Here is a 25,326-nt window from a genome sequence, read left to right on the forward strand (position 1 = left end):
AGAGAGTCTCTCCCTCTCACCACAACTAGAGAAAAGCCCATGAGCAGCAACAAAAACCCAGAACAGCCAAAAATAAATACATAAATAGACATTATTAAAAAATTATTTGTTAGGCAATTTGTAGATCTCCTTCAGGTCAATTGCTGAAAAATTATTGTATCCCTTTAGTGGTGTCTGTGTGTTAGTGGCTCAGTTGTGTCCGACTCTATGCGACCCCATGGACTATAGCCCGCCAGGCTCCTCTGTCCATGGGATTTCCCAGGCATGAATACTAGAGTGGGTTGCCATTCCCTTCTTCAGGTTAGTGGTGCCTAGTTGTCTTCAATTTTCATGTTCATTAAAATCTTGCATTGCTGTCTTGACATTTGAAGAAGTCACTTCCTCCAGTCTTTACTTCCTGGCTTTGGGAGAGAAAGGGCTTCCCAGGTGGTGCTAGTGGTAAAGAACCCGCCTGACAATGCAGGAGATGTAAAGATGCAGATTCGATCCATGGGTCAGGAAGATCCCCTGGAGAAGGAAATGGCAACCCACTCCAGTATTCTTGCTTGAAGAATCCCATGGATGGAGGAGCATGGGGTCCAAAAGAATCAGACACGACTGAAGCACCTTAACACACACTACTGAGAGAGAAAAACCTTCACCAGCCAGCCCAGTCAGGATTCTGAGGTTGTCTTAGAACTTTTCCATGAATGTACCCACTTCACACTTCTTGTTCCCTCTTCTGGGGGATTCTTAAGATTGGATTGTTTGTTGTTCAATTGCTAAGTCATGTCCAATTCTTTGCCACCGCATGAACTGCAGCACTCCAGGCTCCTCTGTCCACCACTATTTCCTAGAGTTTGCTCATGTCCATTGAGTCGGTGATGTTATCTAATCATCTAACCCTCTGTTGTCCCCTGCTCTTCCTGCTCTCAATCTTTCTCAGCATCAGGGTCTTTTCCAATGAGTCAGCTCTTCACATTAGGTGGCCAAAGTATTGGAGTTTTTCACCTTCAGGGTCAGTCCTTCCAATGAATATTCAGGGTTGGTTTCCTTTAGGATTGACCGGTTTGATTTCCTTGCAATACAAGGGACTCTCAAGTGTCTTCTCCAGCACAGTTCAAAAGCATCACTTCTTGGATGTTCAGCCTTCTTTATGGTCCAACTCTCACATCCATACATGCCTGCTGGAAAAACCATAGTTTTGAATAGATGGACCTTTATCAGCAAAGTGATGTCTCTCTTTTTTAACATGTTTGTAATATGACCCATAGGTTGGTTGTAGCTTTCCTTCCAAGGGCTGGATATCTTCTCTTAATCTTGCAAAGCTAGGCTAAGAACTGAAAGCCTCTTGTTTGCTTTCCCTAGGGTATATGTGTGCTAAGAGGCTTCAGTCGTGTCCAACAGTTTGTGACCCCATGGACTGTGGTCCGCCAGGCTCCTCTGTCCATGGGGTTCCCCAGGTAAGAATACTGGAATGAGTTGCCATGCCCTCCTCCAGGGGATCTTCCCAACCTAGGGATTGAACCCGAATCTCTTACATCTCCTACATTGGCAGGCAAGTTCTTTACCACTAGAAGCCCTAGAGTGGTTCCCTGAAATGCTCAAGTTTGTGTGCTTTCTCCTTACTCCCCATATTTATTGAAAACCTACTCAATATTGAGCACTGTCCTTGAGGCCTGGGATTCATCAGTGAACTTCGATGAACAGAAACTCTTGGTTTCATGGAGCTTAGCATCTAGCAGGTCAAGAGTCAGTCTTGGCATTTTGATTTCACTTGTTTGGCTTACTATAAACAGAATGCTAGATTTCTAATTTAAAAGAAATAGATATGCAACAAAGGTTATTGTATAGCCCAGGGAGCTATAATCAATATTTTGTAATTTTCTATAATGGAAAATAATTTCAAAAGTAATGTATGTGTGTGTGTATAACTGAATTACAAAAAAAAAAAAATTCTACTTTTTGAAATTTAGTAATGTTTATTTTTTTGCCAGTTTCTCTAAATGCCCTATGGACATCTAATAAGAATGTATGAGATACAAAATTTTAAATGTATTTGTGTAGGGTATAAAGATTAATATAAATAGGAATCTATTATATTTAATTATTAATGACATCATTCAAGATTCTCCTAGTCTTACTTTTTCTGCCCTTGATAAAATATTCTCAGAAAGATGTTAATATGTCTTACTATGATAATATATTTCTTTTTTTCCCTTATATTTCTTCTGATTTTTGCTTTATGTATCTTTGTTTCTTTGTTGTTAGGCATCTCATGGCTTATGATGTCTGTCTTCTTTGTGAATAGTACCTTTTATCATGAAAAACATTCATCTTTGTTTCATTTAAAATTAAATAAATAAGTAAATTTAATAAGAGTTGGTCTTGGGACTTCCCTGGTGATCCAGCAGTTAAAACGCCACACTCCCAATACAGGGGACCTGGTTCAACCCCTGGTTAGGGAACTAGATCCTGCCTGCCGCAGCTAAGAGCCCAAGTGCCAAAAATAAGACCTGGGGCAACCAAATAAATTAAAAAACATAATAATAAAATGTATTTTTTAAAAAGTGGGTCGTTCTGGTCTGTTCTTCATCCTACATACTTCATTCTCCCTCTTCCCTGGAACTAGAAGTCTTCTCTAGGTACTTAAGATGCTTCATATTATTAAATCCTCCCCACAAACCTTCAAGGTAGAATGGCAGATGGTATGTTTCAAAGATGACTGCCATAGCAACTCCAATGCCAGTGGGCCTTTCTGCAAGTGGAACTTGCCCTTCCAAAGTCAATTTCTCTACCTCTTTGGACCTGGGTGGACCCTCAGGAAGATTAGCCCAATGGCAGGTGACAAAGTGACTCTCAGGTGTAGTGTTGAACTATCCTGGAAGCCTCTACTTCTTGCCTCTTGGAATCCATCTGCCATGTGATCCTGCCATGCCCTGAGAAGCCCAAGCCACATAGAGAAGACAAGGGCAGGTACATCATTTGATAGTCCTAACTGAGCTGAGCTTTCCCACCATCCATCTCAGGTGAAGCACCTATGAGTGAACAAGTTTCCAGACGGTTCCAACTTCTAGTTATTCAAGTCACCTCCACCTCCAATCCTTTGAGTTTTCCCAGCTGGACACTACGCGTTGTGGAGAAGAAAATAAGTTGTTCCCAGAGAATCCCAGGGACGAGGGAGCCTGGTGGGCTGCTGTCTATGGGGTTGCACAGAGTCGGACACGACTGAGGTGACTTAGCAGCAGCAGCAGCAGTGTACCCTGCCCTGATTCCTGACCCACTGAATTCATGAGCATAAGAAAATGGTTGCTGTTTTGTGCCAAACCCTTAAAGCTACACATGAGGCCCTCATAATATCACCAACATCATTATTCCTCACTACTGTCCACCACACTGGTCTTTCTGGACCTCAAACACACTTAACTTGTTTCTAGGACTTATGCACTTGCTGTCCCCTCTACCTGGAATGTTTTTCCTCAGATATTCCCATGTCTTGAATTCCCACCGCTTGAATCCCAGCTCATCTGTTACCTTCTAGAGGCCCTGGTGGTCCAGTGGCTGACTCCGTGCTCCGGACGCAGGGGGCCTGGGATTGATCCCTAGTTAGGGAACTAGATCCCACATGCTGAAACTAAAAATTCATATGTTGCCCCTAAAAGATCTGACATGCTGCAACTAATCCTGCATGCTGCAACTAAAGATCACACATCCTGCAGTTAAAGAAACCACATGCCGCAATGAGGGCTGCCCAGGTGGCGCTAATGTAAAGAATTGCCTACCAATGCAGGAGACGCAAGAGATGTGGACTCAATCCTTGGGTAGGGAAGATCCCCTAGAGTAGGACGTGGCACCCCACTGCAGTATTCTTCTCTGGAAAATTCCATGGGCAGAAGGGCCTGGGGGGCTACAGTCCATGGAGCTGCAAAGAGCTGGGCATGACTGAGCGACTGAGCACTAAACTAACTAATGCCTGCAATGAAGATCGAAGATCCCGCTTGCTGCAACTGAGACCCGGTGCAGCCAAATAAATAAATATTTTTTAAAAATAGCCCTGGCCATCATTTGAAAGTAAACCTTCTTCATTCTCTGAAACATCCCCCCATATATTTTTTTCATAACATTTGTGGTAGCTAATTTTATATCAACTTGACCAGGCCACAATATGCACATACTTGGTCAAATATCAATCTAAATGTTGCTGGGAAGGTGTTTTTTCTATGCAATTCATATTTAAATAATTAGACTTTGAATAAAGCAGATTACCCTCCATAATGTAGGTGGGCCTTGTTCAATCAGTTGAAGGCCTTAAGAGAACCAGATTGAGGTCCCCCAGAGGAAGAAGTAATTCTCCCTCCAGACTTTCCTTGGATTTGAGACTACTTCAGTTCTTCCCTGGCTCTCCACCCTGCTGGCTTGCCCTGTAAATTTCAGACTTGCAAAATTCCATAGTAGTATAAGTCAGTTCCTTAAAATAAATCTCTATATTCATACATATCTTGCTGGTTCTCTGGAGAACTCATTAATATGCATTCATACAATATAAAATTATTGTATTGGGGGTTATCTAGAACACAGATCAGCAACATTTTCTTTAAAGGTCCAGCTCCCTGGTAGTTCAGATGGTAAAGAATCTGCCTGCGATGCAAGAGGCCTGGATTCAATCCCTGGGTCAGGAAGATCCCCAGGAGAAGGGAGTGGCAATTCACTCCAGTATTCTTGCCTAAAGAAGTGCATGAACAGAGGAGCCTGGAGGTTTACAGTCCATGGGGTCACAAAGAATCAGACACGACTGACTGACTAACACTTCCTTACTAAGTATTTTAGGCTTCACAGGCCGTACAATTTCTGTCACAGCTACTCAACTCTACTTTGAAGCATGAAATCAACTAAAAACAATACATAAAAAATGATCATGGCCATGTTCCAATAAAAATTTCACTTTCCTGGTGGTCCAGTGGCTAAGATTCCTTGCTTCGAATGCAAGGGTCCCAGGTTTGATCCCTGGTCAGGTAACTAGATCCCACATGTCACAACTAAGACCTGGTGCAGCCAAATAAATTAATTAATTAAAAAAAAACTTCATTGGGGTTCTGATTTTTTACTTTGCTTTTCTGTTTGGAGTGTCACTGTAACTACTGTATTGTAAGTGATGGAAAATAGTTGCATGTTATTTTGGGGTGTGTTATTTGCATCAGTGTTTTATCTCTATTAATGTTTGTGCTCATCATTGCATATAAAAAAACTTGGATGTATTGACAAAACAATTTTTTATTTTCATACTGGCATTGTAGACACTTAAGAAAGCTGTTTCTTACAGGCTTAACTTAACTTTTGTCCTTAAAAATCTGGAATATAACTTTATATCATTTACTGGAATAAACAGGACAAAACATTTGAGTGTAAAGCTCTCCTAGTATTTTGGATTTACAGCATTTCTTTGATAAATGAACTGCATACCACTAGTACAGATCTAGTACAGCTCTGACAATAAGTTAATCATGGATGAACTTTTCTTTACTCCATTAATACAGGCAGTGGTTTATTTAATAATCCTCAATGAAATAAATGTGCCTGATATTCATTTTAACAATTACAGTGATAAATTATAAAATAAAAACCAGCAGTACAATTTTTAGTCATGGTAAACATGAAAGACTTAATTTTCCACACAAGTTTCAGTGTTTTTAGTAGTCAATTTTATGCATTTTATATAAATAGAAATATATATATATATATTACACATAAAACCAGCTTCTCAGGTGGTTCAGTGGGTAAAGAATCTGCCTGCAACGCAGGAGACACAGAAGACGTGAGTCTGGTCTCTGGGTCAGGAAGATCCCCTGGAGGAGGTCATGGCAACCCAGTCCAGTATTCTCACCTGGAGAATCCTCATGGACAGAGGAGCCTGGTGGGCTACAGTCCATGGGGTTGCAAAGAGTCAGACATGACTGAGTGACTAACACTTTCACTTTCACACATAAAAAGAGTTGCCTAAGATTAACTGAAAAGATTATTTACAGATGGAAAAGTGATGAGTTACTATTTAAGTAAACTTGCTGCTCTGCACAGCTTTCTAACTTTATTTATCTGGTCCAGCAGTTTACTGGTATCTGCTCACTTGTTGCAGAAGAATCACAGTGGGCAGTGGATATTTCAGAAACCCCAAGTGCAAAAGACTGACTGATGTTTGTACCAGGTACAAAACTGGCACAGTTTTCTTTATGTTCAGGGCTGTGTATACTACCCTGGAACATCATATTTTCTGTATTTCAGTTCCAAGACTGAGATGTCTTGTTAAATTGACAGTGAATGATAGAATTCAATGTTTTCATAATATAACAGTCAAAGGCACACCTGAGTTAAGTACACTGCTCTTAACTGACTCTAATCATGGGCTTTTTAAAGAGGAAAAAAAAAATCCAAGAATCTGCAGAAGTCTAAATTTACCCTATTGTCAAAAGAATCAGGATTTATGTCCTCTTTATAGCCATTTTCACCAGTTGCCTTCCATTTTAATTTTTTTGAAAATAAACCACTGCATGACTTCCAAACTGAAAATCTGCATGTATGAGATACAAAATTTTAAATATATTTGTGTAGGATATAAGATCTCTTGTGTAGTTGGAAGAGGGTGTTTGTTATGATCAGTGAGTTCTCTTGGCAAAACTCTCTTGGTCATAACAAACACCCTCTTCCAACAACACAAGAGAAGACTCTACACATGGACATCACCAGATGGTCAACACCAAAATCAGATTGATTATATTCTTTGCAGCCAAAGATGGAGAAGCTCTATACAGTCAGCAAAAACAAGACCGGGAGCGGACTGTGGCTCAGATCACGAACTCCTTATTGCAAAATTCAGACTTAAATTGAAGAAAATAGGGAAAACCACTAGACCATTCAGGTATGACCTAAATCAAATCCCTCATGATTACACAGTGGAAGTGACAAATAGATTTTAAGGGACTAGATCTGATCAACAGAGTGCCTGATGAACTATGGACAGAGGTTCGTGACATTGTACAGGAGACAGGAATCAAGACCATCCCCATGGAAAAGAAATGCAAAAAAGCAAAATGGCTGTCTGAGGAGGCCTTACAAATAGCTGTGAAAAGAAGAGAAGGGAAAAGCAAAGGAGAAAAGGAAAGATATTCCCATCTGAATGCAGAGTTCCAAAGAATAGCAAGGAGAGATAAGAAAGCCTTCCTCTGCGATCAATGCAAAGAGATAGAGAAAAACCACAGAATGGGAAAGACTAGCAATCTCTTCAAGAAAATTAGAGATACCAAGGGAACATTTTGTGCAAAGATGGGCTCGATAAAGGACAGAAATGGTAGGGACCTAACAGAAGCAGAAGATATTAAGAAGAGGTGGCAAGAATACACAGAAGACCTGTACAAAAAAGATCTTCACGACCCAGATAATCACGATGGTGTGATCACTCACCTAGAGCCAGACATCCTGGAATGTGAAGTCAAGTGGGCCTTAGAAAGCATCACTATGAACAAAGCTAGTGGAGGCAATGGAATTCCAGTTGAGCTATTTCAAATCCTCAAAGATGATGCTGTGAAAGTGCTGCACTCAATATGCCAGCAAATCTGGAAAACTCAGCAGTGGCCACAGGACTGGAAGAGGTCAGTTTTCATTCCAATCCCAAAGAAAGGCAATGCCAAAGAATGCTCAAACTACCGCACAATTGCACTCATCTCACACGCTAGTAAAATAATGCTCAAAATTCTCCAAGCCAGGCTTCAACAATACGTGAACCGTGAAATTCCAGATGTTCAAGCTGGTTTTAGAAAAGGCAGAGGAACCAGAGATCAAACTGCCAACATCCAGTGGATCATCGAAAAAGCAAGAGAGTTCCAGAAGAACATCTATTTCTGCTTTATTGACTATGCCAAAGCCTTTGACTGTGTGGATCACAATAAACTGTGGAAAATTCTTCAAGAGATGGGAATACCAGACCATCTGACCTGTCTCTTGAGAAACCTGTATGCAGGTCAGGAAGCAATAGTTAGAACTGGACATGGAACAGCAGACTTGTTCCAAACAGGGAAAGGAGTACGTCAAGGCTGTATATTGTCATCCTGCTTATTTAACCTTATATGCAGAGTGCATCATGAGAAACGCTGGGCTGGAAGAAACACAAGCTGGAATCAAGATTGCCAGGAGAAATATCAATAAACTCAGATATGCGGATGACACCACCCTTATGGCAGAAAGTGAAGAAGAACTAAAGAGCCTCTTGATGAAAGTGAAAGAGGAGAGTGAAAAAGTTGGCTTAAAGCTCAACATTCAGAAAACTAAGATCATGGCATCTGGTCCCATCACCTCATGGGAAATAGATGGGGAAACAGTGCAAACAATGTCTGACTTTATTTTGGGGGGCTCCAAAATCACTGCAGATGGTGATTGCAGCCATGAAATTAAAAGATGCTTACTCCTTGGAAGGAAGGTTATGATCAACCTAGACAGCATATTGAAAAGCAGAGACATTACTCTGCCTACAAAGGTCCATCTAGTCAAGGCTATGGTTTTTCCAGTAGTCAGGTATGGATGTGAGAGTTGGATGGTGAAGAAAGCTTAACGCTGAAGAATTGATGCTTTTGAACTGTGGTGTTGGAGAAGACTCTTGAGAGTACCTTGGACTGCAAGGAGATCCAACCAGTCCATCCTAAAGGAGATCAGTCCTGGGTATTCATTGGAAGGACTGATGTTGAAGCTGAAACTCCAATACTTTGGCCATCTCATGCGAAGAGTTGACTCATTGGAAAAGACCCTAATGCTGGGTAGGATTGGGGGCAGGAGGAGAAGGGGACGACGGAGGATGAGATGGCTGGATGGCATCACTAACTCGATGGACATGGGTTTGGGTAAACTCCAGGAGTTGGTGATGGACAGGGAGGCCTGGCATGCTGCAGTTCATGGGGTCGCAAAGAGTCGGACAGGACTGAGCGGCTGAACTGAACTGAGGATCTAAGATTAATGTAAATTAATATAAATAGAAATCTATTATATTTACATTATTAATGACACCATTCAAGATGCTCTTATTCTTCTTTTCTTCACTGGATAAAATATTCTGAGAAATGTTAGTATGTCTCACTATGATTATGCACTTTTTTGTCTTCCTTTATATTTATCCTGGTTTTTGCTTTACATATCTTCATCTCTTTGTTGTTAGGTGTCTAATGGTTTATGGTGTCTATCTTCTTTGCGAATTGTACCTTTTATCATTAAAAATATTCATCTTTGTTTCTTTTTTAAAAAATAAATAAAATTTTTTTAAAAAAAGAAAGAAAATTTGCATACTTCTTTAATTTACAAATTGTTTTTCAATCAAATATCCTGATATTGTGTTTCTTTTCTTTCAGGGTGTTTAACTATATTACTGCAGTAGCAAAACTTCTTCATTTTAAAAATCTTTACTACTAATTTTAAAGTTGACTGTGTTAAGTAAAAGTTAAATCATTCTCTGCGAGGTGTAGGAAGACATGTTTTAAAGCATCCAGTGATATAGATTTGATTACTAAGTTTGGTCTGTTCACTGTTTAACAGTTTTAGACTTGTGGCTTTCTTTCTTTGGTTTGTTTGTTTTTGCTTTTGCTTCTGTGCTGTACTAGTTTGTCATGTCACGATTGCACTGTGCAATATTACAGTAAGGACTGGGAAAATTTTTATGGATGCAATGTGGTTTGTGATATACTTCTTTCTAGTTCTCAGTGATTTAAATGTAACCAAACCTTCTGCATTGTGCAACAAAAAGCAGGTTTTCCAGGTGACTATTTTGGTGAGTGTCAAAATAATAATTTATGGTGTACTCCTTCGATTCACTTTGAATTAAAATACATATATATTGCAAAAAAAAACACTTCATTTACAAAACCAGTTAATGATTGACCTAGAACATAAGCTACCTGATAGAGAACCCATGTCTGTTTTCTTTCCCCAGGAACCCCTAACACCTAGAAAAATTGCTAGTACATTAAAAACTTTCAGTAAATACTTGTTGAACAAACAAATGAGAGAATGAAAAAGTATTCTTTAATCTCACTTCGGCAGGTCAATCCCTTTGCACTTTAGTATCTTTGAACTTCAAAGATAATGGCATTTAATCTTTAAACTTTCATATCTCTCTGGAAGCTTGACTCAAATTTGAGGGCATATCCTGATAGATTTTAATATTGGAGTATTTAAATGTCATTTAATCTGAAAAAATATTTCTAGGGAAATGACTTGAGCTTGTTCTGGAGTCTTACTTGTTCTATTAGCTCTATTTCTTCAGGTGTCTATTCTTTTCTGATTTGCAGAGTTTAAAATGTCTCTTCCACAATGTTGATCTTGGTCACATGCCTGGTGATTCTTAGTTGTCTGCTCATCTTTTGTTTGACAATTTCAGGGACTTCCCTGGTGGTCCAGTAGTAAAGAATCCACCTGCCAATGCAGGGGACATGGGTTTGATCCCTGGTCTGGGAAAATTCCACATGCTGCAACTACTGAATCTCATATGCATCTAGAGCCCATGCTCCACAACAGGAAAAGACACCACAATAAGAAGCCAGCACTCCACAACAGAGTAGCCCCTACTCACCACCACTAGACAAAGCCCAAGTGCAGCAACAAAGAGCAAGCACAGCCAAAAATAAAATAAAGAAGTGAATAAAATGCTGGGAAAGATTGAAGGCAAAAGGAAAAGGGGATGGCAGAGGATGAGATAGCATCACTGACTCAACAGCTATGAATTTGAGCAAACTCTGAGAGATAGTAGAAGAAAGAGGAGCCTGGCATGCTGCAGTCCATGGGATTGCAAAGAGCCAGACACGACTTATCGACTCAACAACAGCAAAATGTTTTAAAAAATTAAGTAATTTTTTTTTTTAAAGAAGAAAATTCCAGTTTCACTGCCTGTTCTATTTGTTATAACTTGACTCAGAAAAAGAGTCAAGTTGTAACATATTGGATATATTTTATTCGCTGATTTAGCCAAGGGGCAAATTATATCAGTTGGATCTGCTTAGAACATGTTGTTGCTGTTGTTTAGTTCGACTCTTTGCAACCCTATGGACTATAGCCCTCCGGGGTCCTCTGTCTATGGGGTTCTACAGGTAAGAATACTGGAATGGGTTGTCATTTCCTTCTCTAGGGGATCTTCCCAATCCAGGGATTGAACACACATCTACTGCATTGGCTGGCGGATTCTTTACCACTGAACCATCTGGGAAGCACACTTAGAACATGGGCCAAAGAATGAGTACAGCTAATGTAGCTTTACCCATGTTCCTTTCTATGTGATCACCTTGATAAATGCCCCCAAACTTCCTCTCATTTCTTGAATCCACACACACTACCTTTGGGAAATTCCTAGAACTGTCCCAACCTCTGAGGATGTGGTTTCCACTGGTTCTGTTTCTTAATAATCCTGATCTCATCTGACTCATCTTAAATGAATACATCCAACTTATATTCACAACATGGCAGGGGGAAGCGAGGAGAGAAAGCAAATGACAAAGCAAAAGGGGCCAAATGTGAACAATGAGTGAATCTGGATAAAGGTAATTTTGGTCCTTTTGTTATGTGTAACAAATAACAAAATTTCTTTAAATCTGAAATTATTTCCAAATACTAAATTTTTTCAAGACAGTATCTCTTGAGACAATCTCAAGTTCTTCACTTGTTACTAATATGAAGCCACTCTGATGCAACTTGATTAGATCACACCCCTGAATATAGCCACCCATGAATCTGATGATTCAAAATCAAGTAAATATTTTCAGTTCTCATCTTAACTGACAGTCAGCAGTATCAAATACCACTGACCACTACTTCCTTCTAGAAAGAGATTCCTTGGAATCCTCATTTTCCTCTCTCCTCTTTGGCTGCTCCTTTTCAAGTTTCTGTGCAACCTGGCTTCCCACTGAACCAGATTATCTATTGGATAATAGAGTTCCTCAGCCCTTGATCTTAAATATTTGTTTGTTTACTTATTTATTTGGCTACATTGTGTCTTAGTTGTGTCATAAGGGATCTTTCCTTGTGTCGAGCAGGCTCAGTAGTTGTGGCACGTGGACTCATTTGCCTCGCGGGCATGTGGGATCTTAGTTCCCCAGTTCAGTTCAGTCGCTCAGTCTTGTCCGACTCTTTGCGACCCCATGGACTGCAGCACACCAAGCTTCCCTGTCCATCACCAACTCCCGAAGCTTGCTCAAACTCATAACCATCAAGTAGGTGATGCCTTCCAACCATCTCATCCTCTGTCGTCCCTGTCTCTTCCTGCCTTCAATCTTTCCCAGCATCAGGTCTTTTCCATTGAGTCAGTTCCTCGCATCAGGTGGACAAAGTATTGGAATTTCAGCTTCAGCATCAGTCCTTCCAACGAGTATTCAGGACTGATTTCCTTTAGGATTGGCTGGATCTCCTTGCAGTCCAACCAGGGATCAAACCCACATCTCCAGCATTGCAAGGTAGATTCTTAACCATTGGACCACCAGGGAAGTCTCAGCCCTCAGTCTTAGACTTTCTTCCCTGCCACATCTTTACTTCTCTTGCTGAAAGAGCCCGTGTTCCTCCACAAGAGAAGCCACTGCAGTGAGAAGCCCATGCACCACAACAAAGCATAGCCCTTACTCCTCACAACTAGAGAAAACCCGTGCGTAGCAACAAAGACCCAGTGCAGTCAAAAATCAATAAAAATTTTTAATTAAAAAAGAAAGAAATGGGGGACACAGAAGGGCTTCTGTGCCCAGGAGCCCCACATAGTCCTGCTTGGTTCCAAGATCTAACCAGCTAATCCGAACTGTTGTTGTTGTTGTTCAGTTGCTAAGTCATGTCCAGCTCTTTGCCATCCTGTGGACTGCAGCACGACAGGCTTCCCTTTCCTTCACTGTCTCCTGGAGTATGCTCAAATTCATGGCCACTGACTCGGTGAGGCCATCCAACCATTTCATGCTCTCTTTCCTCCTTCTGCTCCTCCTGCCCTCGGTCTTACCCAGCATCCGGGTCTTTTCCAGGGTCTGACCTCTGTCTTCATAATAATCCTTTGCCTGCAGGATAAAGCTTTGGGCTGTTGTCATCCACAAGCTTGGATGATCTGACCCCCTCAACCCCATCTCACACTATTCTAGCTGATCTCCTACTTCTGACCTTTTATACGTGCTGTTCTTCCTACCTGGAACTCACTTCACCTGAGACACTTTGAACCTTAGTTACCATCTCTCCATGACCCAACTTATGTAATAATAACAACAGCTTCTACATTGAGTCAAATACCAAGCACCATGCCATTAAACCCATTAACTGACTTAATACTCCTAGGAGCCCATGAGATACAAAACTTTTTCCATGAAGACACTGAGCCCGGAGAGGTGAAGGAACTTGCCCAAGGATGCACAGCTTAGCTAGCACTGCTTGAACTCAGCTTTGTGTGACACTAAAATGCATGTTCTGTGTGATCCAGCAATACCACCTCTGGCTACATATCCAAAAGGATTGAAATCAGAATCCCAAAGAAATAATTTGTACTTTCATTCTCACTGTAGCATTATTCACAATAGCTAAAAAAGGGAAGCAACCTAAGTGTTCATGGACAGATGGATAAAGAAGATGAGGTCCATTTATACAATGGCAGATAATTCAGCCTTAAAAAGAAAGGAAATTCTGCTGTATGTAACAACATGGTTGAACCAAAGGACCTTATGCTCAGTGAAACAAGCCAGACCAAGAGGGGACACGTGCTGCATGATTCCACTTCTATGAGAAATCTAAGAAGAGTCAATTTATAGAAACAGAAAGTAGAGTGATGGTTGCCAGAGACTAGCAAGAGGGGGAAATGGGGTGTTGTTGTTTAATGGGTATTAAGTTTCAGTTACGCAAGTTGAATTTGTTTTGGAGATCTGCTGTACAATATTACACCTATAGTTAATACTCTGTTATGCACTTAAAATTTTGTTGAGGGTAGATCTTATACTGTATGCTTAACACAATTTCTTTTTTTTTTTTTAAAGAAAGCATGCTCAGAACTTCCCTGGTGGTTCCAGTGGTTAAGAATCCTCCTTCCACCACAGGAGCCGTGAGTTCAACCCCTGGTTGGGGAAATAAGATCCCACAGGCTGAGTGGCACAGCCAAGAAATTTTTTAAATAAGTAAATAATAAAAAATAAAGTATGCTCTGCAGACCCATCCCTGCTCCTGCCTCACTGTACTTCTCCCAGAACACATACACTCAACACACAAAGCTGATGCAAAGCTTTGGGCCTCTCCACTCTGCCTTCTCCATCACTGGAGACATGTCCTGGTGGGCTGCTTTGGTGGGAGGGGCTATGGGTCTCTACTTAGGCATCTCAGACTCATCCCCAACATAACAATATAACACCGGAATCCCAAAACCACTAGGAAGGACATAGAGAGCCTTGGGGGACTGCATCCTTGGAGACGCTGTTTTCGAGGTCATTTGACAGAATAGAACACACCCCAGAAGGAAATTCCTGGGAGCACACTCAAGTTTCTCATGCCCCACCTGCAAGAGAACACACTAGATGTTGAATAGTGTCCCCCTAAAATTCATGTGCTTCCTGTGAGTAGCGTAGCTGCAAGGCAAGGAAAAGACCCTGATGCTGGGAAAGACTGAAGGCAAGAGGAGAAGAGGGCAACAGAGGATGAGATGGCTGTGATAGCTTACGGTAAACGTTGTTGGATTCGTGATCTCCAAAGAAAAAGATTTAACTTTGGGATCAGGGACCAGGCTTTATCACTCAAGAGCTTTTGTGTAGGAGAGTTTTATTAAAGTATAAAAAGGACAGAGAAAGCTTCTGACATTGACATCAGAAGGGAGATGGAGAGTTCCCCCTTATTAGTCTTATCAAGGCCTTATATACTTTTACCAGACCAATTCCCACAACATACATCTTAAATTAAAAAGATTAGAATTAACAATAGAAAGGTCTTACCAGAACCACTCCCATGGAAAATAACAAGATTAGCCAAAAGATTCTTGTTAAAAAGGAGAAACATTGTTGTTATATAATAATCCTTAGTATGGATCTTAAGATGAGCTGTTTCTTGTGTAATCATCAGCTTTGGGCTTAAAGAAAATAACATCTTATGTGACAGACAAAGGAATGTAGAAAAAAAAAGTTTGTCCTTTTCTCCTCCTTGAGAGCCCCAGACCCCTTTCTCCTCTTCCGGGACCCCAGGCTTCTTATCAACCTACCTGAGAATTAACTCTCTCAGTTGGATGCCATCACCGACTCAGTGCTTTCCCTGATATCAAGCCCAGTTGGTAAAGAATCCGCCTGCAATGCAGGAGACATGGGTTCAATCCCTGGATGGGGAAGATCCCCTAGAGAAGGGAATGGCTACCCACTCCAGTATTCTTGCCTGGAAAATTCCATGGACTGAGGAACCTGGTGGGTTATAGTCCATGAGGTCATAAGAGTCGGCCAAGACTGAGGGACTGGGCATGCACAAACAGGAAACCTAGGTGGGTCCTCTGTGACACGAGGGTTTTGTGCTCTCATCTACACATCCCCTCCCATCTCTCTCTGCCCTGGGCCTTTCCATGCCTCTCTCTCATACAGCTTCCAATTACTGACTAACAAGATCAGCAGGGGGCCAGGCAGCTGCATTCCTGCCAAGGAGATCTGATTGGCCCGGCTTGAGTCACGTATCCACTCTGACCAATCAACTGTGCCAGAGAAGTGGCACCACCTGGTGCCAGGGTCCATGCTAAAATTGGAAACAACCAGTGCAGCCAGAGATTGACCAATCGGATTTAAAGTTGGCCCCTGGACTACTCCCTTCCCCCACCAATCCCAGGGGTGCACTCAGTGTTAACACTTTGGATCCTGGGTTATCAGGGCCATCTAGGGTCCAGAGGAAGCTTCCAACAAAGAGGGCTGGGGAGTAATAGGTATTTGCCAATTAGCATAGAGCTGGTTTAATAATTTAATGATAGGTATGCCCATATTTGAGACTTCACTGTTGACTCAGAAGGTAAAGAATCTGCCTACAATGTGAGAGATCTGGGTTCAATCCCTGGGTTGGGAAGATCTCCTGGAGAAAGGAATGGCAAACTACGCCAGAATTCTTGCCTGGAGAAGTCTATGGACAGAGGCTACAGTCCATGAGGTCGCAAAGAGTCAAGCATGACTGAGCAACTAACATTTTCACTTTCATGCCCATATTCATGGTTGTCAGTTCAATGTCAGTTCTGCCTACTCAAAAGGGATGTGGGGAATGGAACTCTTTGAAGAGCAGAGATGGGTCAGGCAATGAAATTCATCTTCACTGCCCATCACACACCCTGCTGGCTGTCTAGCACAGGCAAAGCTCTTCCCCTTCCTCCTCACCTCCACCCCTCCTCTTAAGTCCCCATCAAGGTCACCTGCTCTATGGAAACCTCCCTATCCACCCAAACCCCAGGGGCCAAGGTCCATCTGGTTTAAATGGGCCAAGGGGCAGATTTTCATGATGGGAAAACTAGCAGGGTTGGGAGAACTGGTCAGGACAGTGGTGTGCTAGCAAATGTTTAACAACCAGCTCTCATGAAGTAGAAAACTGAGGAACTTCCCTAGTGGTCCAGTGGCTAAGACTGCATGCTCCCAATGCAGCGGGCCAGGGTTCAATCCCAGGTCAAGAAACTAGATTCCACATGCCGCAACTGAAGATCTCGCGTGCTCAAAGAAAGATCAAAAGATCTTCAAGTGTTGCAACTAAGTCCCAATGCTGCAAAATGAATAAACAAAAATAAATTTTTTAAAAAGGAGAGAATTGCATCTGTATTTATTGTAAATTTTATTGGCATAAATGTTTAGCATGCGACCTCCAGCGATAAAATAAGATACTCCCCACTGCAAATTCCATACAGCCAAAACTGAGTGTCACAGAACGCCTTTCTCGTTTTTTTTTCCACTCTTGTAACCCAAAGCCAATCTATGCTTGCAGGTGAGAAAGCGAATGGAGGCTGATATTTTCCTCTAGACACTGAGATGGAACGAAACAATCAAGATGTGTGTTCACACTTCACTTGCTTTTTGATGATGCTTGGAACTTCTTTGCTAAATCAGATAATGGTTTGACAGCACTATAGAAAGACTTCCTCAATTTTTTTGTGTGCTAGTCACAATATAACAGTTACAAACAAAACCCACATAAGTGTCATCTACATGGTGAACATCTGTTTTCCCAGCACTTTTGAGTGTAGGCAATCAACAAACAATACATCAAATCGGACTTGTAAGCTTTGCCGCTTCCCCTAGTGTAAATACCATCACCATGGTCCATTTTAAGTTACTAGTGTGGTGACACTGAACACAGAGTTGGCAAGCAATGTCCTGCAAAACGGAATTACACAGTATTTCCACTGCCAGATACAGTAGAGGTAAACTATCTCAAGGGCATAGAAATAATATCACAAGAATAACAAAAATCCCATGCCTAAGGCACAGGGCAGTTTGAAGCCTCAAGATAACTTACATTGCCTAGTAAATGTACAATACATAGCAGTCATAATATATAAAAATATTTTATTATCCAGCATCAGGTACCACCTCACACCCTCCCGTATGTCCCAGTTACACAAGGTCACACACAGTCATAGTGTAAGCCAGCATATTAGACCATCAGCTTGGCAAAAGCTGGAGGTTTTGTCTTATCTTGTTCCTGGCTGGATCCCCAACACCTAAAACAGTGCCTGATAAATTTTGCATGAGTGAATAAAGCTCACGCAGCATAGATACTTGGATGCACCCCCCCACAAGTTAGCCCCATGAGTCCCATGGAAGTGGGGAGGAGAGGAGTTGGAAATGAGTCTCTATTTCTCACATATTAACATAAATAAGGATGGGGAGGGGGGTCTATTTTATTTGCTCCTATTTCTCTAGCCCTGTACAGTGCCTGGCATGGAGAAGTAGCTCAATAAATATCAGTTGAATGAATTAATATAATGTACAATGTCTGAGCTCAGCTCAGAATAAATACCGAGGGACCCAGAGGATCCTGGAGGAGGGGGGTCAGCAGCACTGACTCCCAGCCAGCCCAGTGAGGTAGAGGAGCTGGGTCCCATCACCTGGGGCCCCAACGAAGGAAGGGAAGATGCAGTCTTGTTCCAGGAGGTGACACCTAGGCCTGGGGTCACGTGAGCTTTGACAGAGGGAGTCCACTGGGGACTTGGGCGGCCACGCGGAAGAGGCCCCAGACCGTGGCTTCGGCTGAGAGCTGCCAGGAGAGAGGCTCCTGGATCGCCGGGCGCAGGTGAACGCTCAGGCGCTGCCCTGCATCCAGGTGCAGCAAGCTGCTCCGGAAACCAGCTGCTGAGTTCCCCGAGGGTGGGGGTGGCAAGTCCAAGGTCAGGGTCAGGGCAGCCCCGGCTAGGTGAGGCTGCAGGTCCAAGGCCACGGAGACTGAGTCGGAGTTGTTGTGGTTGCTGGCCATCACGCGCTTCAGGGTCAGGTGCAAGAAAACATAGTAGACTCCGGCCTCGGGGACCACCAGCTCTTGGGTGCGCTTGTTATAGCGCACGCCTGGCGCCAGAGTCACACCTGTCAACCCCGGCTCGCTACGCCACTGCACCGGCCCTTCCGTCAGCTGTGCTGTGGGAGGGGAAGGTGGGGTACACTGAGCAGGTGTGCATAGCTGGTGGGCGGGGAGCATAGCCCTGGGAAAGGGGGGGCGGCTCTAAGGGAGAGGCAAAAGTGGGGAGGGGTGTGTGAGAAAGATAAGGGAACTCAGAGAAGGAAAAGGGTCTCAGAGGGAGGTGGGGCTTGAGGAGGGGAAAGAGGGGCTAAGAAGGGAGGAAAGGATTGGGGGATGGAGAGGGGAGAGACTCAGAAAGCTGGAGATTGAGGAAGCGGAGGGGTGAGAGGGGGTGTCGGTGGAGGGAGAGAGACTTCCAGGAACCAGGAGGAGGAGGACACGTAATGCCAGAAAGGATGATGGAGGGGAAAGGGGGCTCCTAGGGATGGGAGGAAGGGGTTTGGAGAGAGAGGGGGCTGGCGGAGAAGGGATAGAATGGAGGGACTCAGAGAAGGAGGCGGGCGGGGAAGGGAAGCTTGTCAGGAAGGAGCGAAGATCCTAGAGGAAAGCTAACAGGAGAGAGAAAGGGGTGGAGGATGAAGAAGGAGGGAATTTCAAAGAGAGGAGAGGATGGGGTGAAGGTCTCCTTAAAAGAGACGCGAGGAGGTTGCAGGAGAGTCCGGAAGGGGAAGGGAAAGGGCTAGGGAGAAGAGTCCCCAGAAAAGGGAGAGGAAAGGGGGACGTCTGCAGAGGGAGGGTGAGGAGGAGAGTCTGGGAGAGGGAGGGGCAGAGAGAACAGGTAAAGAGTCTCCAGAAGAGGGAGGAGGAGGAGGAGGGTCTCCGAAAGGGGGGAAGGGAAGTGAGTGGGAAACAGGGTTTCCAGAAGTGAAGGAGGGGAAACAGGGCTGGGGAGGAGGGGTCCGGATCTCCCAGAGTCCAGTAGGACGGAGCCGACCCGGCTGAGATTTGCGCGGATCCAGGCCCAGCCTTAAGAGGGCGGGGGTCTGAGGTGGACACAGATGGAGGTCAGAGGAAGAGGAGACCCGGAGAGGGACGGCCGACGTTCTAAGAGGGTAGGGGGAGCTTTTCAGAGAAGGAAGGGAAAGAGGGTCAGATTGGGTCGGGTGGGGTGGGGGGAGGCTTCCCACTCCCGGAGCTCTCCCACTTAGTGCGCCCTCCCCAACCCCCGCTCCCCCGCGTCTTTAGGGAGTCACTCACCACCATCGGCCACCACCAGCTGCGCGAACACGCCCTGCTGAGAGAAATGACAAACGGAAAGTGGATAAAGGCCCTCCCACTCGCAACACGCAGCCCCCTGGAAAGCGGGGTCCCCGGGATCCTCGCAGGCCTTGAGCCTAGAGTCCTTATGATCCCTTCCCTTCCCGTTCCAAAAGAACCGCCCCCCGAGCGCGCGCGCACACACACACACGCTGCCCCAGCCCTGGCTGTCTGCAAGGAGAGGACCCTGAGGACTTAGGAGGGCAATGAGGAGACAGTCCCTCTAGGGGGCTTGACACTGCGGAGTCTTGAGAGGGAAAGGAGGATACCCTAAGGGTCCGGGAGAAAACCGAGGCTCTCGGCAAGTTACGAAAGAAGAGGGAAACCCGCCGATGGTTGCAGACAGTGTCCCTCGGGGTGCGCGTTGGTGAAACGGTCCCCATCTGAAGCCCGGGGTGCAGATGGGGTCTCACGGGGTGTTAGGCTGAGAATGGTGCCCCCCTAGAGACCTGGATAAAGAATTGGTGCCCTCAGAAATCCAAGAAGGACGGGGGGTGGGTCTCTCCACCCTCGGCCTGGGACGCAGAAAAGACCTTGCGGGAGGCGGGGACGCGGATGGAGAAGGGGTCCCGGGGCTGGGTACGGGTCTCTCTTGGGGTCCAGATCTGGCAGTATCTCACCTGCGGAGAGTTGGGGAGGCGGGCGTGGGGGTCGGAAGTCTGCTCCAGGCCCACAGGGAGAATCGAGCTGGGCGCGGGACTGGAAACCGGCGAGGCAGGGGTCCCGGGGATGCCCCAGACCCGCACCACGCAGGTGGCGCAGGCAGCGGCAAGCAGCAGCAGCGCGGCGCTCAGAGCCCAAGGCAGCGGGTTGCAGGCGCGACCCGGGGGCGCGGGCGACCGCTGGGCCTCGGGGTCCGGGGTGACGAGTGTGCTGGAGTGCATGGCCGGCTGCGGGCGGCTGCGAGCCGGGTCCGGCGCACGGCCCTTTATAGCTAAGCCCTGCTTTCCGGGGAGTGGCCCGTGGGGATCCCAGCGACGCGCTGGGTAGGTTGGTTCCCGCCTGCTCCGCCCCATGCGGCCCCGCCCCGCCCCCTCCACCTTCGGTCCGAACTTTCCCCAACTTTCTCTTCCCTGAATCTCTCTCCGTTTTCTTTTCTCTGTGTATCTCTCCACGCTCTGCTCCATCAAATCCTCTTGATCCCCAGTTATCTCTCTTGCATCTCCCTGGTTATCTCTTCGGTTTCTGCTTCTCTCTTTTGTCTCTTTTCCCAATTTCTTATCCCTCCCTAGCGCCCCCCTCAGCATTGGGGCTCCCCCGGGGCTCCCCTAAACTCAGCACTTCTTCGGAAGTGTCAAAGAACAGCCAGGCCTCAGCCCGCTTGTCCTTTGGAGCATAAGTCCTCCCAATGGAACCCCAAGTGCCCTGCTCAGTCCTCCCTCTACTTCCCTCTCTTTTCCCGGGACCCCGGACCTTCCCTGGCCTGCCCCCACCCACCCACCTAGACGCTTCCCGTCAGGGGCTCCCTGGACCCCACAAGCAAAAGGCTGGAGAGTCCAAGTGGAGAAATTCCCCTTGTAGGAAAGGGACAACCTTGAGTGAGGCGGAGGAAACTCAAATTTCCCGTTCGCGCTCCCGTGGTGTCCGCGGGGGCGGGAGGAGGAGGGGAGATGCGGCCAAAACTCTGCCCTAAAAGAGGAAGCAACCGTGGATTGACAGATGGCCAGCCCTAGAAAAGCCCTGGGCTCCCACAGAAGCCCGGCTCTGCCCAGACCAGCAGGGTGGACCTCGCCATCCTTCCTCAGGTCTCACTTCCCCTATAGCGCAAGGGAGAATGGACCCGGGAATTGATCTCACCAGTCTACCAGCAGCCCAGGAAATGGGGGAGGGGTGTTTTGGTTCAACTGAACAAAGATCGGATACCGGCCCTGTATTCAACCTTGTATTAAGCCTCTCTAGGGAATTAAAAGGAAAAAACACTAATGATACTGGCTCTTGTTGACACCTAGGTGTAAAACGCTTCCGTTAATACTAGCGGTTTATAAAAAAGCGCTGTGCCCAAACCAGCATCACCTGGGGACTTGCTAGCTCTGCAAATTCTAGCACCTCAGCCAGACCTATTGACATTCTGGGAACTGAAGCCCTGCAGTCAGTGTCTGAAGGAGCCTTCCAGAACATTCTGACACTTGCCCAAGTTGAAGAATCCACTGCGTTGTACCAAGGTTGTTCCTTCGCACCTGCTGTCCCCTACGCCTGGAATATTCTTTCCCCTAGATCTGCGGTCAGCTGTCCTTCTGAGCAAAGAGGATGAATTAAGGTCCAGCGCCTACTTTTACGGTGTCCCAAAATCCCACTGCAGCCATACTTAAGGGACTGTTTTAAAACCTAAACCAAAACTTGTCAGCCGTGGGGTGGAATGCCAAATACACATTCGCTAGCAAAATACCACCATCAACCACCGAGTCTCACGCCTCAGTTATTGGTGACCTCCTGACAACTCCAAAAGAGATGTGGTGGGTGGCAGCTAAAATAGAAGTGTTGGTTAAAAGTAAATTCCCAAATGAGATACCAGCTCTGCTCCCCGGTAGGGTGGAAACACAGCCGTTTCCTGGTTGCTTTCTTTTTCCCTCCAGACCACAGAAATCTCAACATTTCTGGTGGGAGGAATGCAGTTGATAATGGAAGAATCATACTAGGATCATGTGTGAATCAAATGTGTGAACTTGAATGCAGGAGTTGAAACTGTCCCACCTTGACCCTCTCCCCCTACCCAGCAGCCAGGACCTGAAAGATGGGGATGGTGGGATCTTTTCTCTGAGGAATCTGACCAGCCAGGAAGATAGATACAAAGATTCTGAGGACAAAGAGGCTTCACCAGATACCATCGCTCTGCCAAGAAGCTCACAGGCCATGGGCCGTTCTGTTTATTATTAAACCCCACCCCAAGGCAGCTCACAGACAAGGTTTGCCTGAGCTGACGAAAAAGAGGAATTCAGAGAACTCCCAGGCACCATCTCGGACAACCCAAACGAAAGTGTCTCTCTCTTGGGCCCCAGTTACATCACCCTTTGAAATTTCCTTACTAGCAGTTTCCACCACGTGAGATATTCTTGTTCGTTTGTTTACTTGCTCATGGTTGTTTTCCCCCAAGAAACTGTTAAGTCCCAAAGAGGAATATCTTCACCTGCCTGGTTTCCATGCTACCTCCAGTACCTAGAAAATTCTAGGCTTTGATAGTATTTATTGAATAAAGGAATGAATGAAGTATAATAGTTACCAGCATGGATTCTAGAGGTGGAAAAACCTCAGTCCACTGACATTTTGTGTGTTTTCATTTTGAAGCAGCTGGGAAAAGTCAAAAGAAGACTCCTGACAGGTGCAAATCATGTGAAATTCAAATTTCAGTGTCCACAAATAAAATTGTGTCAGCACATAGCCACACTCATTCGTTTCCATACAGTCTGTGGTGATTTTTGCAATGTTCCAGCCAAATGGAGTAGTTACAACAAAGATTGTTTGGCCCACAAAGCCCCGAATGTTTACTCTCTCTGGTCTCTCAGTGGAAAATTTGCTGCCCCCGCTCTAACAGTCTTGCATTTCAGCCCTCCAGTTTCTTGCTGTGGTCTAGGGCAAGCTGCTTCAGCTCTCTGAGCCTCACTTTTCACATCCGCTAAATGGGAATAAGAGTAAATCTCAAAGGGTAGCTGAGAACTTGCTATGAGCAGTGGCAGGCCCATGGCAAAGGCTCATTCCAGGTAAGCTGGATCACTGAGTTTTCTACAATTCCAATGGCTGGAGTTAAAAAAAACAGACTCCACAAGTCAAAGTCACAGTCAAGGACTTCCAGTGACTTCTAAACTCTAGATGCCAAGGGGCTTAGCCGATTTCTGTACACCCCCTCCAGGGTGGGGGAACAAGGCCTGGCAGCCTGGGGAAGGTGCAGGCCGCAGCCAGGGAGCGCCATGACGCATCGTTGTGGTCGGGACATCTGACATAGACAGCTCCGCCCACCATGGAGCTCTCAGCATCAGTTGCCTAGCACCCCATGGTTTAGTAGTCGCACCTCTGTGCTCAGCTGTCTTCCCAGGAGAGAGTGGGCCCTGGTTTCCCTCCCTTCTAGGGGAAGGACCTGAATTCTCTCACCATTGCCATTCCAGGGTTCAAGGGAGGGATTGGGCAGGAAGTAGTTGAAGGGGGGAGGACCTTTCTCCCCTCTCAGAGGCCCAGCAAACAAGCACCTCCTCCAGGAAGTATGCCTTGATTTTTCCTAGCCAAACTCACCTCCTTCTGAGTTCCTGACTCCCCGCCACCCTGTATGAAGTCCATTGGCCTGGATCCTTTGTGTCCCCACAGGCAAAGCCTGAAAGAGATCTTTAGTGATTATGAGTAAGTGCACAGTGAGAGGGCATGGGACCCAGTAGGGGGCTGTAAACCAAGAAAAGAAGAAAAGAATTGAGTGAGATTGGTTTTGAGCTGAGGCAGTGTCCACATGTGTTGAAGGAGGAAATTGAAACTGAGAGAGGAATCACATTCTCCAGGTTAGGTCTCTGGAAAAGCTGGGTCCGAATCTCCTTGGCCCTGAGGAGGCCGGGTAAACACAGACCCGGCATGTGAATGCACCTGCCATAGTGTGTAAACATGACAAGCCATGATGGTGCCATTAGAGTTTGTGGAGTTGGGGTGCCTACCCAGCTACTGTTGAACTGTGTGTTTCCAACGTAATGAGTGTTCAGGATAAGGAAAGTGGGTGTGAGGGGATGTACCTACCAGTGTGTTTCTAGTTGAGGAACAACAATGGCATAAGATCCAATCTCTGAGCCTCGCTTTTCACACCAGCTCCAGGAGTTGGTGATGGACAGGGAAGCCTGGTGTGCTGCAGTCCATGGTGTCGCAAAGAGTCAGACACAACTGAGCAACTGAACTGAACTGAACTGAAATGGGAATAAGAGAAGGTCTCAATGCATAGCTAGCTTTAAATCCCAGTTCTGTCTCAAAGCAAATGCCTTCACCTCTCTGCCTCGAGGTTCCCATCGGGGAAGTATAGCTAGTACAGGGACCACCTCCTAGGATTACTGTCATGAATCGGAAGCCAGAATGGCATCTGGCATACAGCAAGTGCTCTCTGGCACGACTGAGGCCAGATTGGTCTGGGGCCTCTGTGAGACTTGTAGGCAGGGATTTGATCCTGTAGATGAAGCACCAGGGTCCAGAAACGAGTGCAGATGTCTGGGCCAAAAGAGAGGAAGGAAGAATTCAAAATGGAAATAGTCAAAAGTGTCATCAAAAGAGAAATGGTCAGATTATCACTCATAGAATCAGTTCAGTAATCAAGCCATGGGGGAGGTTGAGTCATCTATTTGGGGCTCGATAGAGATCTCTAAGGGCTAAGAAAACAAAGAATGCGGATTTGGTTTCAGAGCAAAGACACATTTGCATAGCACATATCTGGAAGGTTTATAAGAAGCTTAGTGGGGGACTTCCCTGGTAAGACTCCGCACTCCTAATGCAGGGGGCCTGGATTCAATCCCTGGTCAGGGAACTAGATCCCACATGCCGCAACTAAGACCCAGGGCGGCCAAATAAATAAGTAAATTAAAAAAAAAAAAAAAGGGA

The 25,326-nt window shown here is 45.3% G+C and overlaps 1 protein-coding gene across 2 annotated transcripts; it reads right to left on the bottom strand.

The window, feature by feature from the left end:
- Positions 1 to 16,757: 16,757 nt before the first annotated feature.
- Positions 16,758 to 20,671, bottom strand: TNFSF9 (TNF superfamily member 9). Of its 2 annotated transcripts, none has more exons than XM_081504596.1 (3): positions 20,394 to 20,671; positions 19,714 to 19,747; positions 16,758 to 18,572 (listed from the first exon to the last, which is right to left on the bottom strand). In XM_081504596.1, the coding sequence occupies exons 1-3, from the start codon at positions 20,655 to 20,657 to the stop codon at positions 18,115 to 18,117; spliced, it is 756 nt and encodes a 251-aa protein (XP_081360722.1). In that variant the 5' UTR covers positions 20,658 to 20,671; the 3' UTR covers positions 16,758 to 18,114. The 2 variants fall into 2 exon arrangements, with proteins under 2 accessions (XP_081360722.1, XP_081360721.1); XM_081504595.1 differs by having other exon boundaries at positions 19,714 to 19,750; positions 20,394 to 20,668.
- Positions 20,672 to 25,326: the final 4,655 nt, after the last annotated feature.

The sequence above is a fragment of the Giraffa tippelskirchi genome, chromosome 6 (genome assembly GCF_054371585.1).
Source record: "Giraffa tippelskirchi isolate mGirTip1 chromosome 6, T2T-mGirTip1v1.2.pri, whole genome shotgun sequence".
Classification (NCBI taxonomy): Eukaryota; Metazoa; Chordata; class Mammalia; order Artiodactyla; family Giraffidae; genus Giraffa; species Giraffa tippelskirchi.

What these genes read in the sequence shown, in the direction of transcription:
- TNFSF9 (XM_081504595.1), bottom strand. Translation starts at nt 20,657, where the DNA reads ATGCACTCCAGCACACTCGTCACCCCGGACCCCGAGGCCCAGCGGTCG. An exon ending in GCCTCCCCAACTCTCCGCAG is followed by an intron (nt 19,751 to 20,393) that starts GTGAGATACTGC and finishes CATTTCTCTCAG; the next exon opens with CAGGGCGTGTTCGCGCAGCT. An exon ending in GCTGGTGGTGGCCGATGGTG is followed by an intron (nt 18,573 to 19,713) that starts GTGAGTGACTCC and finishes CCCCTCCCACAG; the next exon opens with CACAGCTGACGGAAGGGCCG.